Here is a 19628-nt window from a genome sequence, read left to right on the forward strand (position 1 = left end):
ACAGATGAACATATTGACGAGTAGAAACTCCAGTTACTCATGTTTTTTTATACGGTGATTAATATGTGAGGACTATATAAATGTGCTCACAGTGATCCTAATTAAGGTGGGCAGGCAGGTGGTTGAAAGTGGATGCTTAGTACACTTTTACTATTAATACAATAAAAACTACCAAATTTATTGCCTCTGAGAAATTAAAAAAAAGTTGATTTTTATAATCTCACCACTACACCACCCAGGCAATTACAATAAATATAGAGACATCAAGATTCATGTCATCATAAGCTTCTTAGATAGCCGAAGTCGAAGAAGTGTAGGCATCTATGAAAAAATCAATGTATTATATTTTTTAAGGTCAATATAAGAAATTAGTAAATATAAAGAGTAAATAAATCATTGAGTAAAAATTTTCAAATTAATTTGTAAAAAAAATTAATTGAATCTTTACTCTCTGTTGTTCGGCCTTCAGCTCTTTAAATCCGGCTCTGATTATAAGTACGAAATCATGATTGACTCGGGAACTAATATTTGATTAAGGCATTTTTTTGTATGTAGGGACTCTCAAACTAATACTGATGGAAAGCTCCATTCTTTCTTACTATGAGAGTATAAAATATATTTATATCATATTATTTAAGTTTTTAAAAAAATCGGACCCGTGCAAAAAAGAGAGTTTCCTTATAAATTAAATTGAATTATAATAAAAAATTAACGATTGAAAAGTAATAAAAAAAAATCGATTATTTCTTCGAGAATATAGTCTGTAAAATATCCGATCGCGTTTGACATCTGTGATCTGACGTTTTCAACTGTCTACTTGACAGTTTATCTTAACAATTTGAGGTTATAAAATGCTTCTAAGATTTAAGTAAACCTCTAAGCAAAAGATATAAAAAGGTGTTCTGTAATATTTTGTTAATAAAAACGTTTAAAAAATTATTCTGAAGCAACATGGAGTCCGGTGAATTTGATGCTGCCCTTGGTGGTTCCGAAACTTTGCCACATTCGGCAAATAGTTTAAAATTTGCTGCTTCTAGGAGTGTAGAAATAGCTGCTATGACTGAAAGCATACTACGACCAAGTAAAACGAAGCTCATATTTCAAAGTTTACCTGTACACATGCGCCGAAGGGTGATGAGCCACAATTGCAAACGTTTACCTAGACGATTAAGAGAGAGTCAATTAGAACAACTTAAAAAGAGTGGAATATCTCCACAACAAAAGCGAAAGCCTTCTCGAAAACATAGAAGAAGGAAAACAAATTTGTTAGAAGAATATAACAGGCGGCAAAGAAGAAATATTTGGTTAGAAACACATATCTGGCATGCTAAAAGGTTTCATATGGTAGAACGCTGGGGACATCACTTAGCCTACAGACCAAGTGATAAAGCGTTCAGAGCCTGCTATCGGGCTAGCTCAGCTCACTGTTTAATGCAAGACATATCATATTATACTCCTATCCAAATAAAAGGGCCAGTTGACATAATTAGAGACTTATTCAGTAATATCACAGACAACAGTTGTGGACTTGGAGTTTGTGCAAAAGCGTATATCAATGGCAATAGAGAAGGCACCATAAATTTATATAAACCTAATTGTTATCCATATGATTTTATTGGTCAAATAGATTTTTTATGGATATCTTCTGATACTAGCTATAAGGAGATGTGGTTATTTGTGCATCCCTCTCAAGCCAAAATAGTAGAGAATGTGTTAACTGACTTGGTTAGTAAATCAAGTACTGACTTATTAAATATAGATAGTGGAGATAATTTGGCCACAAAACGTAGAAAAATATCAACAAAATACTCTGATGTTATAATTAAACCAATGGCTGGAATTTTTAATAGAATTCGCTTGACAGGACCCAAAAGTCATGCAGTATTGGTTCAGTCACTGAAATGTGTAGATAACATAGAAAATGTTCAATCTAATAATTGGATTCAGCATCTAATGGAGACAGAAGTAAATTTATTACTGAAAGAGAAAAAAGAATATTGGGAACAGATTAGTTCTTTGACTTCACCATCTCAACTATCTCCAAGATTAATATTTGGTTTAGTTATAAAAGACCCCCGATGGAGTCGCCCAGCCAAGAGAACTAAAGCTCAAAACAGCTGTATTACAAGCATTGACACTGAAACATTAATTAATGTGCCTCCTTACTTATCGTCATCACCATTGTGGGACACATCTGTGTGTGATATTATAAAAGATAAAAAAATTACTAATGCACAATTTATTGAACATGTAACTAAAACACATTTGGTCCCAGGAGAAATAAATGAAGATGACCCAACACTACAGTGTATACCCATAATTTTGATACAAAGACCTGGATCACAAAATTCAGACCACAAAAAAATTGGTATGTAATTTAGTTACTAACAATCATTACATATTTATTATTTCATGAAATGTAAATTAAAATATATATAAGGTTTTAGGTTATGGCTGTGGATGGGATATCATTATACCTTCTGGGTATGGTCTACCATTTTGGCTTACTCTAATAATGTTCGGAGCAAGGTCAGGTGGATTGAGGGAAACGGAAAATTTGGCTTTTGAAATGGGTCAGTGCTATTTGCCACCGGACTCAGAAGCAGGAAGATTAGAAGAAATAAGAATTGAATCTGAATTGAAAGAAAAGTATTTTAGGAGACCACCGAGTAAAAGAGTTAATTTTGTGAAACTTGCAGTTCCCTATCCATTTATTTGCCCATGGAAGATATTACTTAAAGACTGGGGCAACAATGTTGAGGACAAAATGTTTGTTCTTCGTGATAAAAAAATATTAGATACATTACAGGTGATTTACTTTTTATACAACATGCATTTGCAGTAGTGTGCAATTTACTTAAAATAACCCCAAACACATAATAATATATAATTTGTCTCACAATTAATAAAAATTATAGCATGTCAGGCAGAAGAAATATATTAAAATATAATTTAATCATTATTTGTAGCATGCAAAAATATATTTTAAATCTAAAAGTTTATTGGAGACACATAAGTTAGATAATCACAGTAAGAAGGTTAATGGTTTATATACGCAATTATATTTTTTACTAACTGTGCCCGTGACCTTGTATGTGTTTGAATTTAACAAAATAAAAATTGTAGCCTAAGTTACTCCCTGTTATATCAGTTATCTGCCAGTGAAAGTCATGTCACAATCGTCCAGCCATTCCAGAGATTAGCCGGAACAACAGACAGACAGACCAACAAAAATTGAAAAAAATGTTATTTTGGTATATGAAACTGTATAGATAAATACATATGCATTTAGTAAAGGAGGGCTATTTTAATATTACAAACAGACACACCAATTTTATTATATGTATAGACAATTGATGAATTATAAAAAAAGTGTATATAAACCACATAAGTATTTGATATGTCAGACAAAGAGGTTTTATATTGCTGTTAGTATCCAGTGGATAGGTTTTGTTAAAGCATTAATTTAATTAAGCCACCTTTTTTAATTCTTTACAGGACTGCATAAACAATAAAAAGAAGGTACCTAAAATTGATAATTCAGATGCTTGTTTAGTTCCTGTTTATATAAAAATGCAGGGAAAAGGAAATTTAACGAAATATTCAACAATTTGCTTGCCACTTTTAAAAGATATTAATGCAAGTGAGGAATTAATGGAACCCCATCATGAAGATCCTAATACAAAATTAAGAAAACAAAAACGGATGGAACGCCAGAAATTACTTAAACAGAGAAGAAGAAAGCGTATAAAATTGAGAAAAAAGCAAACTGTAGTAAGTTGGTTGTTGTGTCATTTTGGGAATCTCAAATACACGCCAAATTCTAACAAGGAAATTCATAATTTTGAAATTATTAAATAATCTTAGTATAAAAACTAAAACAATCATATATTTTAATAATTCATTAATATGTTAACATTTCATGTTTTTAAAATGAGAGAATTTAAATAAAGGTAATTTAAATTACTGATGAAAATTGGTAAAAAGTCAGAGAATTTCGTTCATAGGTTGTACTTTAAAAATAAGTAGATTTGATTAGTTTGTAAACCTTAAGTTAGTGTAAAATGAAAGCTAAAATGAAATTTGCTTATTTAGTCAGTTAGTTTTATAACTTTTTATTTTATTTTTTAGATCAATCAAAAAACTAAGAGACTCAATAAAACAGAACCATCTGAGTATGTAAAAACAATGAGGGAACTGTGGCTACCTTCAAATGTAGAATCCGTACGCAATAAGGGTATTCGAGAAGTCATGGGATATGTGAGCCAAGGAGCTTTTAGTTTTTCTGAAGCTAATATTTGTGGAATTGGATATGTAGCTTATAATGCAATCATGAAACTTGATGACAATTATTCAAACAAAGTTCTTGTAAGATGCACAACTTCAAGAAAATACAGGCTAGCTAACATTCATATAGTAAAATCACCTTAAGTTCTATGTTGGTTTTACTTTACACATTCAGAGTGCTGGATCATAATATCGAATAATCAAGCACAATAGAAAGATCAATCAAACTTTTTTTTCATAATATTAAAGAATGTATAAGTCAACAAAATTAAATTACATTTCTTTACAAAATTCTTGTTTATTTTAGCTCACAAATGTCAAAATTATTAGATCTATAAACCTAAGGCCTAGGTTTAGTACTCACTTTGTATGATGATAACTAACACCCAATTTACAAATACTTATGGTCGGTATTAAAATAAAGATGATCTTAATGTTCATACACAGGAATTAATCATAAACAATTCAATATTACTTAAGCTAATTTACTTAAAGCCTAAGCTTGAAATACAACATCGTAACGCAATTTGCCAGTATAACACTTATTGCTGCAGTTTGATTTGCAAGCAAAAACAGTTAACAATATGTAGGTCTTGTTTTATAATCACGGATTTTTTCAAAACCCTGGTACACACTTAGTAGTATTTCAACTACTCTCTGCGAGTTCTGCTATACCAGCGTTTCTCGTACTCCTATATCTTCGACCTCTTCCTAGCGATTGCATCCTCGACAGCTTTCAATTGTTTTAAGAGTTCTTCTCTTCTGGAAACGGATTTCTTCGCCGGCGCTGCCCCGCTCACGGGTGAAGTCGCTCCTCTCTTCTTACCTACTATTTCTAAAACAAATAAACAGAATAATATTATATTATGTTTACTATATAAGAGCTGAGATGGCCAGTGGTTAATGATTGCGAGTTCAAACCCAGGCAAGGACCACTATATATGTGTGTGCTTAATTTATGTTTATAATTCATCTCATGCTCGGCAGTGAAGGAAAACATCGTGATGAAACCTGGATGTGTCTAATTTCATCGAAATTCTGCCACATGTGAATACCACCAACCCGCATTGGAACAGCATGGTGGAATATGTTCCAAACCCTCTCCTTGATGTAAAAGGAGACCTTAGCCCAGCAGTGGGAAATTTACAAGCTGTTAATTTACTTTTTACTATATAAGATATGAATATTGAATAAATAATACCTTTATCGCTTGAGACTTCTTTTTTACTAGTGACAGCTGAAACTGCGGGTACTAAGCCCGTATTTGACTTTGCATTTAATCTGTAAACAAAAAAAAATGTCAAAATTCTAGTATAAACATACAATATTGCACACCAAAAAATATATAAAACAATAAACAGAGATGAATGTCTCAATGAGTATATACAAAAACGATATTATCCAGTCAGACAATCTTTGAACGGAGGACTAGTAGTTGAAGTTATGGTTATGAGGTGTACAGCAGTCGAGATAAATTAATTTAAACAAATATAATTTTACCTATACATACTTGCATAAATAAACATATCAACAGATTATACCCACAAATAATAATAAAATATTTTACATATTTAGTTTTTAAATAATTTAATGAAGGCTGTAATGCCGTTATAAGGCATACCTTGGCCTAGCAGCCGCGTTAAGTAGACGCGCATGCCGAGCTCGACGTGCGCCGGAACTGCCTGATGAAGAAGACGAACGCGATTCGCTCTCGGACTCGCTGGATGAAGATGATGATTCTAAAAAATATATTACTTGTTATTTATAGCTGATACTTAATCAAAACCTTTCAGACACAAACTAAGATATATAAATTCTGTATACTAACGATTTTGTAATAATAATAATTTAATTTTACCTGATATAATTCGTCTCGTGCTCGGCGGTGAAGGAAAACATCGTGAGGAAACCTGCATGTGTCTAATTTCATCGAAATTCTGCCACATGTGCATTCCACCAACCCGCATTGGAACAGCGTGGTGGAATATGATCCAAACCCTCTCCTTAATGGAAGAGGAGGCCTTATCTCAGCAGTGGGAAATGTACAGGCTGTTACTTTACCTGAACCCGATGATGATGATCTGGAATATTTTTTTCTATTTCTATTGCGACTAGCAGGTTTATTTCGACCATAGGGATCCATTTCCTCCTGAAAAATTAATAAAAAAATATCATTAAAAGTTACTTACACCCATGATTTTTTTTAAATTACATTGTTTGATTAAAAATTTAGCACTTCAGTTCCAAAACGTACGATCTCACCTTGTGTCGGTGCGGCGCGGGCGGCGGCGGGTTGGCGGCGAGCTGGCGCGCGGCGGCGGGCGAGGGCGCGCGGCGGCGCGGCGCGGGCGGGTTCATGGCCGTGGCGCGCGCCGACGCCAGCCGCCGCTCGCGCACTATTACCGACGGGGACAGCCTGCACACACGAACCGTTACGCTTAGTGACCAATGTTACGACTCATTTAGCCGGGTGTTCATGAGTAGACAGAGAGGACTCTTTCTATTTAACCAGGTATAAAACCCAATTGGACTTGTCACCTTAGTAAAATGCTGTGCGCGCAAATTCAAACAGTACGTTTAGTATTCTTATCTCTTGAATAAAAACATTCAAATAAATTTAATATTATAATATGCTCATATATGATTAACAAAAGCTGAATATTACATACATACAAGCCACACAAAAATAAATCGATTAGATAATCATGCAAGTCATATATATATCGTATTATTCACCTTTGTCGTGAAGATGACGATGCTCTTCTTTTACGCCTCGCCCCAGGGCTGCCTGAACTACGCGAACTGGAATTTGAAGAGCTGTGGGCTCAAAAGGAAGCCAGGGCGGGTAGGTGGAGAAACACACACACGTGCAAACAAACAGGTGCATACGGACACACGCATGTTCGTAGTCGCGTACACACACACGCACACACACGATTATATCGCATACACGCACATTCACATCCAGCAGCAAATTCCAGTGAGTGTTCATGCAGAAGTTAACGAAGAAATGAGAATCGTAAGTGAGGTCCAAAACACCACGACATTAGTTATGAAAGCATAACCCAGCCGGGGAAATAGTGGGGAGGAAGCGGATAAGAATTATATAATTAATATATTTTGCATTGTAATAATATTGTCTATTCGTCTGTTACCGTATGAACAACAGGTGCAGTTCTTACAATTTATAATATGCTTTTATTCTTTATAACATGATTGTTTCATAAAAAAACTATATTCATTTAACGGTATTTTATAGCAAAATTTCTAAATTTTAATGCAACTTCCTTACTTTACTTTCCTCTACATAATACAGTGCTGAAAGCGCATCATCACTGACACGAGTTTCATCTTAAAAGTAAGATTTCAAGTTCTACTAAAATTTCAATCCCTCAAAGCACATACCTAGACGATGAGTAGGAATCCTCAGAAGATGGAGGTCTTCTTTTCCTGGCTGCGGGTTCGGCGCGCATCCAAGGATCGGCCCACTCATCTCCGCGTCCGTCGCGCCCCTCTCGACCCTCTCGGCCTTCCCGACCGCGGGCCTCCCGCCCTTCTCGAACTTCTCGGCCCTCCCGCCGCTCTATTTCAGCGCGCTGCACTATGACTTCACGAGACGAACGGACTCGACGCTGTAGCGAATAATATTTTTATTAACTAGTGTCTATGATTTATGCTAACTTATGATTAGGGTTGTAACGGATCTTCGCCTCCGCCTCCATTACTGCGGAAGTTACGCAAATAATTGTACCTTCGCCTCCGCCTCCGCCTCAATAATGAAAAAAGTTAAGACGATGATCCATTATTGTGGTGGAAAAATAACAATAAATATAAAGCTTTTTCTCCCAACGTTCGCGCATACTTATCGGCGCCGCCAAGTTCAGTGCCAAGTGAACAACTGTTTAGTTCAGCTGGCTTAATTTATGATCCTCTTAGAAATCGTTTGGTTGGTGATAAAGCCGCAAAATTATTGTTTGTTAAATATAATTTACCTCTCCTAAATTTTGATTACTAGAAAGTAATATTTATTACATTACCTTCTAGTAATCAAAATTAACTATATAATGTATCTGGTAAGTTATTATATTATGTTTACTTAAATGTAAGTATTTGAAACAAAGACTTTAATAAACCCTAAATTACTATTTTTTCTACATCATTATTGAATTTCGCCTCCGCTTCCGTTAACCTCCGCATCCGCGGAAGTGACACTTATCGCCTCCGCATCCGCCTCAGCCTCCTTTAAAAAGGCCTCCGTTACAACCCTACTTATGATATGAATTTATTTTACCTTGTGGTAAGGCAATTCCTCTGGAGCAGGCATGGGCTCGTCGTAGTACGGTGGTCGCTCAAAGGGACGCTCGCGTTCAAAACCACGTTCACGTTCGTAGTACCGTTCGCGCTCATCCACCGGTGGACGGGGGAATCGACCGCCACGATACATCATGCCGTATTGCCTGAATATAATATGATAAAAATAATTTTACAATAACGTTAAGTCAAAGCTATATGAAATCAATTTAGCGTTTTGATGATAAAAAAAGTAAACAAACCTTAGATATAGATTTATTGTGGACTACTAAGTTTATGATTAATATATCTTTATTTATAATACAAACACTATTGCACTTAACCAATTATTTCTACTTTAATTTTACTTCCAAAAATCCGATAACAGATTAATCGACGTTCCAAACGCCGACTAATGAATAAAATTTGAAATCAAATTTAGAACGCGTAAATTTTGAATATGTATTTTTCGGTACACACCTGTAGACGTCGGGGTCGCGGTGCGCGGGCGGCAGGTCGTGCGGCGGCGACGCGCCCACGGCGGCGGCCGCGTACGCCAGCTCGGCGTCCGGGTCGTGCACCACCCCGCCCACGGACAGGTGCAATTTCTTCTCCTCGAAGTCCATGTCTTGCTCCTTGCGCTTGTTTGCTATTCGGAGCATCTAGTAGGGTAGTAATGTTTATAAATTTGAATACAATATATCGAACGAGTTGTCATTCTTAGTGCACATTTAAGATAGGCGCACACCGTGGCGGACCGCAACGCATAACAAAAAAATCTCCTGAATCAGTTTCATACATTTTGTATGGACTATCGCACACCTCAGGCTGGCCGCGACGGGCCGCATCGCAACGCATTGGCGCATCACTAGCCAGGCGTATTTTTGCGGCGATGTTATGCGTTGCAATGCGGCCCGTCTCAGTGTGCGTTAGCAGACGCAACAAGTAGACGGCTGAATGTGTGCTGTTCGTGAATTACCAAACAGAAACCGAATCATCAACAAGAACTATCCATCTCCTTAGATTACCAAAACCTGACTGATTATAAGATAATGTTGTCTTAAATTTTCGCGATTATTACACATTTAAATAAAACTAATTATAACGGATGAATCGCGTATATTAATTATTTTTAAACATGTTTCGGGATGTTGTCGGGATGTTTAAAAATAATTAATATACGCGATTCATTCGTTATAATTAGTTTGATTATAAGATATTGGGTTGCGGTGCGGCCCGATGCGCCTGCTATATGCTTTGGCGCAATTATACAATGCAATGCCCGCCGCGGCTATAGTTTGCGCGAGCCTTTATGGATTCAATAACCGCACGTTGATTGTTCAGTGATAGTACCTCCTTGGCGGTGCGCAGGCCGCGCTCCCAGGCGGACTCGGGCGGCGCGGCGTCGCGCGGCGCGGGGAAGGCGGCGCCGGCCGGCACGCCGCGGATCACCTCGAACATGTTGTAATTGCCCTTGTCCGTTACACCCGGGTGCAGGAATCTGTAAATTCAAATTCAAATACTTTATTTGCAAGATCATGGTTACAGAGATGTTAAAATTATTCGACGACCTCCATGGTCGAGTGGTGTGTACACCGGTTTTCATGGGTACGCCACTCTGAGGTCCCGGGTTCGATTCCCGGCCGAGTCGATGTAGATTACCATTAGTTTTCTATGTTGTTTTGGGTCTGGGTGTTTGTGGTACCGTCGTTACTTCTGATTTCCATAACACAAGTGCTTCAGCTACTTACATTGGGATCAGAGTAATGTATGTGATGTTGTCTCATATTTATATGATGTTGTCTCATATTTATATTTATATTTTATAAGTGCATTCATAATCTGCCTTTACATGGCATGCAAATGTCAATTTAAATTACATTTTGACAATAATCTTAAAATATTTATAGCGCACAATCCTAATACAAAGTATAAATTATTAAATTATATCATTTTAATTACGTTCTGTTAATTTTACGTTGTCAATATTTTAATTATATTTTAAATTGTCATAATATATCGTGAACATATTGTGAATAATAATGAAATTTTATAAACAATCACATTGTGTAAAACAATCGAATTATAAATATTGTCATGAACAGTTCCATATTTATTTTATTTTAGGAAGGAATCATGCAAGGAAAGTCAATTCGCTCGAAACGAGTTCCCACAAGCACCTGCAACTGACGCCCCAGGTGCAGGCTCCCCTGGAGAAGAACCTGCAGACCGGCCTTGGCTCGTTCTCCTCGGGACGTCGTTCCGCCTCATCTGAAACCTCGCCTTCCTCGAGGGAGGAACCTCGCGACCGTCTACCGGCTTTCACGTCCTCTGCAAAGACATTATATTTTAAATATTAAAACATTAAACATATCAATATAAAAATCCTAATTTTCATGCAAATATTATGATTTGGAGTGGCTAGTTTGCTAACATGAGTCGCTACGATTCCCTAGGGATTAATTCTATATGAGGATTTTGTTTTTCAAAAACCACATTCTGGTTCAATCTTCGATGTGTCTTTTTGTGTCTGGTGTTTTTTTATTAGATGATAATTATCTGGATGGTAAGTGTACCCTTACCACCCATAGTAACCATTTTCTGATCAAAGACAATAATGTTTAGCTGTAGACAGTTTTGTCATTTGTTACTAATTGATATATTCCTAACTTGTTTCATAAAGTCTTTGAAACATTTGTTAAAGTGTTAACCTCATGTAATCTTCATAACTTGTGATGATTTCTGTAATGAAGTAATGCATATGTAAATGAAGTACTTTTTAAATATTTAAACATCTAAAGATGTCTCAAAGAAAGAAAGCATAAAACTGAATAAAAATATGATTAAATGGGTATGGATTGAAAAATTGGTACTAAGTGCAGTAAAACTATTTGCTATAATATTTAAATATAACACAAAAAACTCAAACTCAAACTCAAATAACTTTATTCAATATAGAAGCATTACACTTTCTTATTGATGGTCAATTGAAACACTACCCGGTTCAGAAAGAAAATACCCTGACCTGAAAAGAACCGGCGAAAGAAACTCAGCGGTTTTTTTTTTTTGTTTGTCTTATGTATTATATAAATAAACAATTTAATATGAGATGAAATAGCCAGGAGGCGATCGTTTCATTCCCAAGGTCAAACATGGTCAAACACTCGAAAGAGAATGAGATAGAAATCAACTTACCCTTCTCCCTGGCTTGTGCTTCTATGTCTCCATTCGACTGATCTCTGGTTTTTGCAGGTTCAATACATTCACCCTCTTCTGCCTCAAAGTCTAATTGTTCCTCAGCATCTTCAGTATTACTAATTTTCTCTTGGGGCACCTTTTACAGAAAATCAAATATAAGTAAACATTCAGTAACCATAATATATGAGAAAAATAAGTTTAACTTTTATACATCACTACATACTATAAACCATAGCCCCTTGCTGCTATATGCTTAGATCTTTAAAAATTCAAAATATAGTAAAGAAACACTGATAATTTAAGAAGTTTAATGTGATTTCATAAATAAACAAAATCTGTAATATATTTAGTATCAGTATTGCACCTGTATGAAGCTGGGAAGAGTCCAGATGGCCCAGTGGTTAGAACGCGTGCACCTTAACCGATAATTGCGGGTTTAAACCCAGCTGATTCATGTGCTTAATTTGTGTTTACAATTCATCTCGTGCTGAGCGGTGATGGAAAAAATCATAAGGAAATCTGCATGTGTCGGATTTCATAGAAATTCTGCCACATGTGTATTCCACCAACCCGCAATGGAACAGCGTAGTGGTATGTTCCAAACTTTCTCCTCAAAGAGAGAGGAGGCCTTTAGCCCAACAGTGGGAACTTACAGGCTGTTGTTGAAGCTGCGGCTGTTGGCTAGTGTTTATATAAGCAACACTTACTTTTTCCGATTTGTAGGCATCTCCTTTCCCACTATCAGACTTGGGGGACGATTGAGAACTTGTGCCCTCATTACCATTGATAACTTCTTTTTTCTTGTTGGGTGATGGAGATTTTGATTTAATCTATAAAAGAAATTTGAATTATAATAATCGAAAGATTTGCTCATATTGTTTACCTGATCAATTAAATCTTTAAAGGGGGAAATGAGGAAAAAATTGGTTCTCCTGACTGTGAATATGAGATATGAAGTGAGTATAAGATAAATAGATGATTAATAAATATTGTAAAACCTATCAGTCCTACATAACAATTATTTCCATCCATCAGCCCAATTCCGTCCACTGCTGGACATAGGCCTCTCCAATTGCACGCCACTGAGATTGTTCTTGGGCTACTCGCATCAAGCTCCTGCCAGCCATCTTACATAAGTCGTCACACCACCGTGCCCGAGGATTTATTATTTAAATCAATTCTATTTCATCTTATTTCAGTTGAACCTTCCAAACTTAAATACAACCACACTAAAGTGAAGTATGTACTGAAATGTTTATCAGGAAGGGTAATTTGTTATATGTGTACCAACCTTTGTTCCTTTTTCTGTGTCATCGGGTCCAATAGAATCAACATCAGAAACATCCGACAAGTCTTCATGACTTATGTTGTGATCTTTATCTTGTTTGTCACTTGTCACTGACTTGCTTCTTGACTTGCTTCTCGACTTGCCATCTTCTTGATCTGATTCCATTTCTCCTGGAAATATATTTTTTATAATTCCAAAAACATAATTGATTGATTAAATAACTTTATTTTACTGGATAATCTTGTGAAATTAATCTAAATATCAATGCTTGATAAGGGCGAGGAGGATATAACAGAAATATGTCAATATTTTAAGTAATCAAAAAAATTACCGTCAGATATAGCTTCAGTAACAGGATCTTTAGAATTAGTTCTTTTGTTATATGTGGTTGAACTCCTGCTTGATTGACTCGACTCCGACCTACTTCGGTTTCGTGGTGCAGCAACCATTTTTTGTTCAGCCTTTGTATGTCTTCTCCATTTTTCTTTTGGGCTCCATTCATTTTTCTTAATTGGGGATCTGGGAGGGGAAGACTGAGATGACGCTCTGTCTGGTGATGGACTTGAAGTAGGAGAATGTGGTTCTAGATTTCTGGAAGGTGGTGATGTTGCCTGAGATGCAGAATCTGGAGACATAGGTTCAGATCTGTTTGTGGGTGTAACAGGTCTAGACTTTACAGAGCTTCCAGGACTCTGAGGTGTTTTTGGACCCTCCCCAGCCGATGGAGGGGCCGATGAATAATGTTCATGTTGTTCTGGAGAACCAATGTTTGAAGCAACATCACTAGGTGACTTCGGTGGATCTGGAGATTTAGGGCCAATTGGTGAAGCTGGCAAAGAATTTTCCGGTGAATTTATATCTGAATGTGCACCACTCAAGTTATCTGGTGAATGTGGTTGTTTACCCATAGAAGTAGATCTCTGAGACAGTTGTGAATGACTTTCTGGTGAAGGAGAACGTGGTCCATTTGACCTAGGTGAGGTAGGCGAATGGGGAGGAGATTTAGGGTCTTTTTTAGAACTGTCTGATGATGAACTTCTACGACTTCTAGATGTGGAGCTACTACTGCTTGATGATGATCGTACATCTCCTGTAGCATCTCGAGAATCTTCAGAATCCATTCCTGAAAATAGATGTTAATATTCTATGGAATTATTAAGGAGATTAAAAGCCCATCCCATTAAGCTTTTTATTGATTGTTAGATCATTATGCTCAAAAATGCCAATTTAATGTTTTACAAAAATAAACTAATTAACACTTGTATAAACAATAAAATACAGCAAAAAAATATATATTAAAAAAAGATTCAAATATACTACTCACTGAAAAACAATATAAATAAAAGGACGCACATGTTTTTATAACGTAATTTAAAATTAATATCCTGTCTGCTGTTTTAAGAAAAGAAAAATTAACAGCCCATTATTTCTTGTCAAATAGTTATATTACGAAATCCATTATAAACGTTGTATGAGTTTCACTATTCTTGGTATGAAAAAATTGGTTTGTTAGAACTACGTTCTGATGTATATTGAAGACACATCCAGCCTTACCTTCAAGATGACGCCTCGACGCCAGAATTGGTAGCACTTTATAACACTTTTCATTTTGTTAAGACTTTTCAACTTTATATTCACAACACAACTAAACTTGGGTCTGTCACATACTTGTGAACTTGAATGAACTTTTAACTTTCTATTAAACGATAAAACCGACGGAAACTTAGTAAAATCAACACTACTTCAACATGGCTGTGATACAGGAGGAAATATATAATATGAACATAATAAATAATCACTTTTTCATAAGTTCCGTAGGGTTAACTTACGCCCTTACCTTAACTGAGATGAATAAGACGGTATATTCTTGAAGTATTTAAAAAGATACAATATAATAATCTTCAATTTGCGCCGCAACAAGCCTTTTCATCGCATCGCAGAAATTAAATTCATTCATAGACAAAAAATATTAAACGTCACAGTAGTCAAAACTCAAAGTCAAAGAAACGATCTAGATTAAAAATATTATTCTTTGTTAATTTAAAAGGGAAAAGAAACAATGTATGCAAAGATATAATAAAATAAAATAATATTTTGTTGCCGTTTTAGTTTTTTTTAAGAAAATAATAATAAATATTATTGTAATTATTTCCCAAATAACCTACAGTACATTAAATGCAGATATTGTTATTACATATTATTTTTAACATAATTAGGCTGTCTGGGCTAATATTTTTGCTTACATAAATAAAAAAACGAATATAATTTTCGCGGCAATTATAAAATAATTTTTATTTGATTTTGCATGACTTCTCAATATTTAATTAAGTCATGATAGATCAAGCTTTGGACGATAATATTTCCGAAAACGAAGAAGAAGAGAGTTTTTTTCAAGATGTAGACATATTACAAAAACATGGAATTAACGTAGCAGATATTAAAAAATTAAAGGGAGCTGGTATTTGCACTATTAAGGGAATTCAAATGTCTACGAAAAAAAAACTATGTAACATTAAAGGCTTCTCTGAAACCAAGGTAGAAAAAATTAAAGAAGCTTGCTTAAAAGTAATATCCTTAGGTTTTATGACTGCTCTAGAAGTAAGCGATCGAAGAAAACATGTCTTTAAGATCAACACTGGAAGTAATGAATTAGAGTATGTAAAAATATATTTATTAAACTTACACGTATTCGCATCGTATCGTTATCAATAATAATGATTACCTAAGCGTTACTTTAACATATTTTATGGTAGCAAACTTCTTGCTGGTGGAATAGAGTCAATGGCGATTACTGAGGTCTTCGGCGAGTTTCGTACAGGAAAAACGCAATTATCTCACACCTTATGCGTTACAACACAAATGCCTAATTCGTCAGGCTATAGCGGTGGGAAGGTTATGTTTCTTGACACTGAACACACATTGTATCCTTTTTTTAAGTATCCCTTTATCTTAATAACTTATCCGTTCTTTATGTATTTAGTAAAATAATATGATGATACCCTTAGTGTCACAGTCGGCCAGATCGATTAAGGCCTATTGCAGATAGATTTAACTTGGAGCAAAACGCCGTCCTAGACAACGTTCTATATGCAAGAGCTTATACTTCTGAACATCAGGTAAATTATTTAAAAACGAATGTTTCTAATTTTGACGCTACAAATTAGGCGATCCCTTATAAATTTGAATACATAGTATCCTGTGCAATGATATTCTAATAAACAGATATGTTATATCCATACTAAACAACAGACAAAAGTGTGCCGCGCCAGGAACCGCGTTTATTTTAGTTTATTCTTACATTTCGTTAAAAGTAAAAAGGTTAGCTTGATAAAAACAATAAGTAAAAGGGATAACTAGATGTTTTAATTACGCAAAACGTATTACTACGTAATTATGATGTATTATGACGTATTACTACGTAAAACAACTAAAGGCAGACGTCCCAATTAGGACGTTTTCTAGTCTTCACTTTTTGCGCGTTAATAACATATCTGTTTACTACAACATCATTGATCCTGCGGATTATTCAGGTGTCAGTGCCTAAATTCACTCGTAGTAAAATTAATAATGTTTAAAAGAAAAAAAAGAAACATTTCTGTTTATACTTCTCTCCTACATGAATAGATTCATGAACGAATGCATTCAGACCTACACTGTTTTAAAAATTTGTTGGGTAGTTGACCTTCGTTAATAGCCTCATTTAAAAATTGGATGCGCGCCTAATTGCAATTAGCATTTTAACTAACAGTAACCGAGATCCAATCGCTAATTACATATTTATTCGGATCATGGGGATCAGAGTCGGATTTAAAGGTATGGAGGGCCCGGGGCCACAAAGCAGTGAGAGTCCTAGAAAAACAGAAGCGTGAACACCCTAATAATTATATTATTATGAATTAATTAGTTTTTTATTTTTTATTTCAATCATTAAGCTATGAATTGTTTCGTATTTGTATCAGTAACTTTTAAAATATTAAATAGTAACATTATTATAATTTGACTATATCTCAGTATTTGTTAACTTGCTGAAAACTGTGGCCCTCTCTCATGTGGAGACCCCCTCTCATGTGGAGGCCCCAGGGCAGTTGCCCCGGTTGCCCTTCCCTAAATGCCCTGATGGGGATGATCGTGGATGTATCGTGTTGACTATTACATTGTTTAATATTAAATTATAGAAATTGTATTGTTTATAGCCAAGATGTATTTGATATTGCTATAGATCATAATAAAGTAATTATCAAGTCTGTCGTGTTGGTACTATCAAATAAAACTCATACTTATCAGTTGATTCATTGCTATTAGCAATTATAGGATACTTGAGTACTTTGATGCGATTTTTATATCAGTATCGTATGAGTCAGGTGCGTTCTGCGTAGTGGTGATTTAAAGTTTATCTCAATATAGTACCATCTTTATCGATTATGTGATATGATTTAATATTATACAATTTAAAAAAAGGTTTTTGAATTTCAATTTTTATCTATTGTCTGGCTTACATTATACAATACACCTATTTTATAATTTACGTATTATGTGTGATAAAAAAGCGTTGATTTTTTAGTTTAAAAACTAAATAATATCAACAAAAAACATTGATGGCGTATTTATTTCATATTATTGTGTGTATTTTTATTAGTACAAGCAGAATCGGCACATGAGTATTTGGTACTCATTTTTCAACTATTCTTCAGCCCCGTCTTTACGCTTTTTTCTCTTAATTAACCAATTCATAATTAGGGTGTGTGGTACCATATCGTTTACACTGAAATAGTTAAATAATTGCAAGAAAATTTTATTTAAAAATGATACCTATTTCATATATTTTGGAGATATGAATGAATGAAATGAAAGAGAATGAAAATGCGTATACGACCATGATTATTTATTCGTAAACAATTAGCGAGCATGTAAATCAATACACTAAGAACCGTTAGTTGTCCTTCCTTAAGTACTAATATTGAGTTTGAAAATACCTACTATGTTTTCTTTTCTAATATAAATTGGTGGACAGGCTGAACTGCTTGATTTCGTTGCCGCGAAGTTTCATGAAGAAGCTGGTGTATTCAAATTATTAATAATAGATTCGGTCATGGCATTATTCCGTGTTGACTTCTCTGGGCGCGGTGAACTAGCCGATCGACAGCAAAAGCTAGCACAAGTTTTATCAAGATTACAAAAGGTGTGTTTATTTTATATTTACATTTTCATACCTTTGTTTATTCTCATTGATTACGTTGCCAATATTTTTACAATAATTTATATACCTACTAGAAGTCTTATTAATGATAATCAGTCGTATTAAAACATAAAGACATGTTAGGCAATGATGGAAGAATTGAGAGGCACTCTTTCAGAAAAAAAAAATTGATTTGAGAATGATTGAAATCGTTGAATGGTATAGAAAGTCATCCTAGTGATCTACTAAGCACTTCCAGATCCATTAATTTCCAGATCTGGTTATGACCCTATTACTTACAAATCTATTTCATACACTTAATAAGAATAGAAGTACTAATAACCTATCATGTAGCGGATTTTCATGCCGACTGAAACAAATGCATGACTTGTTTTAATAATTTTTTTTTTTTTTTTGATGAATTATGCTAAAAAATATAGGAACGTATCTCCCGTAATAATTGTTAGTTAAAACAAAATACATTGTTTAGACCTCGTGTTAGATATAATAGGTTTTCTCTGTGGCACGAAATGCAAGTTCACTGGGTGAATAGATAAACAGCATCCGGGTATACCATGGTCAAATTATCGTATGTTTCGCCACACCAGATAAGACGAATTAATTGGTCAGAAATAAAATTCTTTATCGAAATATTTAAGCATCCATAGGTCAATGCTAGGACGTTTTTAAAATAGTTTTCTTAAAAATAAAAAATAATTTAATATTGTATAATATTAATTCTAAGTGTAATGAGAATATATGATTATTACTTTAAATGCAAGAAGGCTTTTTTTATGAAAAATTATAATCAGAAGAAAAAATATTTATAATTTTACTTTCGTATTTTACAGATATCAGAAGAGTACAACGTTGCAGTTTTTATAACTAATCAAATGACTGCGGACCCAGGAGCCACATTGTCCTTCCAAGCCGATCCAAAAAAACCAATCGGTGGAAATATTCTCGCTCACGCTTCAACGACGAGAATATATCTTAGAAAAGGACGTGGAGAAAATCGTATCGCGAAAATTTACGATTCACCAGACTTGCCTGAAAGCGAAGCTACCTTCGCTATTACGAATGGTGGCATCGCAGATGCTAAAGATTAATAAATCTGTTGGATACAAAAGTTACCTTATTATTTACTCCTTTAGGATTATACTGGAATAATATATTTTTATTCATAGCTACCACATATTTCTGTTCCGTTGGATGAAGTAATTTTAGTTGATAATTAAAGGGAAATTACCCTTATTTAAAATAGTATAATTTTCCTTTAACTCATAATATATATACGAAATTAATTTTCTATGTTGTTTCTATTAATTTATGTAATTTCATTCAATACTACACTATAAAGTTATTGACCTGTCAATTTAAGACTTATTC

General features: G+C 34.7%; 3 protein-coding genes across 7 annotated transcripts; 2 read left to right on the plus strand and 1 right to left on the minus strand.

Annotated features, from left to right (window-relative positions):
• Nucleotides 1-902: 902 nt before the first annotated feature.
• LOC124536537 (ribonucleases P/MRP protein subunit POP1) lies at nucleotides 903-4568 on the plus strand. Its single transcript, XM_047113103.1, has 5 exons — nucleotides 903-2368; nucleotides 2448-2809; nucleotides 3499-3774; nucleotides 4132-4446; nucleotides 4484-4568. Exons 1-4 carry the CDS (start codon nucleotides 952-954, stop codon nucleotides 4429-4431), a joined length of 2355 nt encoding a protein of 784 aa, XP_046969059.1. The 5' UTR covers nucleotides 903-951; the 3' UTR covers nucleotides 4432-4446; nucleotides 4484-4568.
• A 188-nt stretch (nucleotides 4569-4756) lies between these two features.
• LOC124536536 (zinc finger CCCH domain-containing protein 18) lies at nucleotides 4757-15058 on the minus strand. Of its 5 annotated transcripts, none has more exons than XM_047113101.1 (17): nucleotides 14901-15058; nucleotides 13968-14186; nucleotides 13395-13892; nucleotides 13067-13233; nucleotides 12483-12605; nucleotides 11773-11911; nucleotides 10758-10908; nucleotides 9931-10078; nucleotides 9058-9239; nucleotides 8579-8744; nucleotides 7693-7919; nucleotides 7024-7104; nucleotides 6550-6703; nucleotides 6349-6436; nucleotides 5909-6026; nucleotides 5489-5568; nucleotides 4757-5122 (listed from the first exon to the last, which is right to left on the minus strand). In XM_047113101.1, the coding sequence occupies exons 2-17, from the start codon at nucleotides 14182-14184 to the stop codon at nucleotides 4980-4982; spliced, it is 2682 nt and encodes an 893-aa protein (XP_046969057.1). In that variant the 5' UTR covers nucleotides 14185-14186; nucleotides 14901-15058; the 3' UTR covers nucleotides 4757-4979. The 5 variants fall into 5 exon arrangements, with proteins under 5 accessions (XP_046969057.1, XP_046969058.1, XP_046969056.1 ...); XM_047113102.1 differs by having other exon boundaries at nucleotides 14618-15024; XM_047113100.1 differs by having other exon boundaries at nucleotides 7024-7089; nucleotides 13395-14186.
• Nucleotides 15059-15328: 270 nt separating this feature from the next.
• On the plus strand, nucleotides 15329-19348 carry LOC124536444 (meiotic recombination protein DMC1/LIM15 homolog). The gene is made up of 5 exons (XM_047112985.1): nucleotides 15329-15717; nucleotides 15817-15984; nucleotides 16077-16179; nucleotides 18075-18242; nucleotides 19091-19348. The coding sequence occupies exons 1-5, from the start codon at nucleotides 15395-15397 to the stop codon at nucleotides 19346-19348; spliced, it is 1020 nt and encodes a 339-aa protein (XP_046968941.1). The 5' UTR covers nucleotides 15329-15394.
• Nucleotides 19349-19628: the final 280 nt, after the last annotated feature.

Source organism: Vanessa cardui, chromosome 16 (genome assembly GCF_905220365.1).
Source record: "Vanessa cardui chromosome 16, ilVanCard2.1, whole genome shotgun sequence".
Lineage (NCBI taxonomy): Eukaryota > Metazoa > Arthropoda > Insecta > Lepidoptera > Nymphalidae > Vanessa > Vanessa cardui.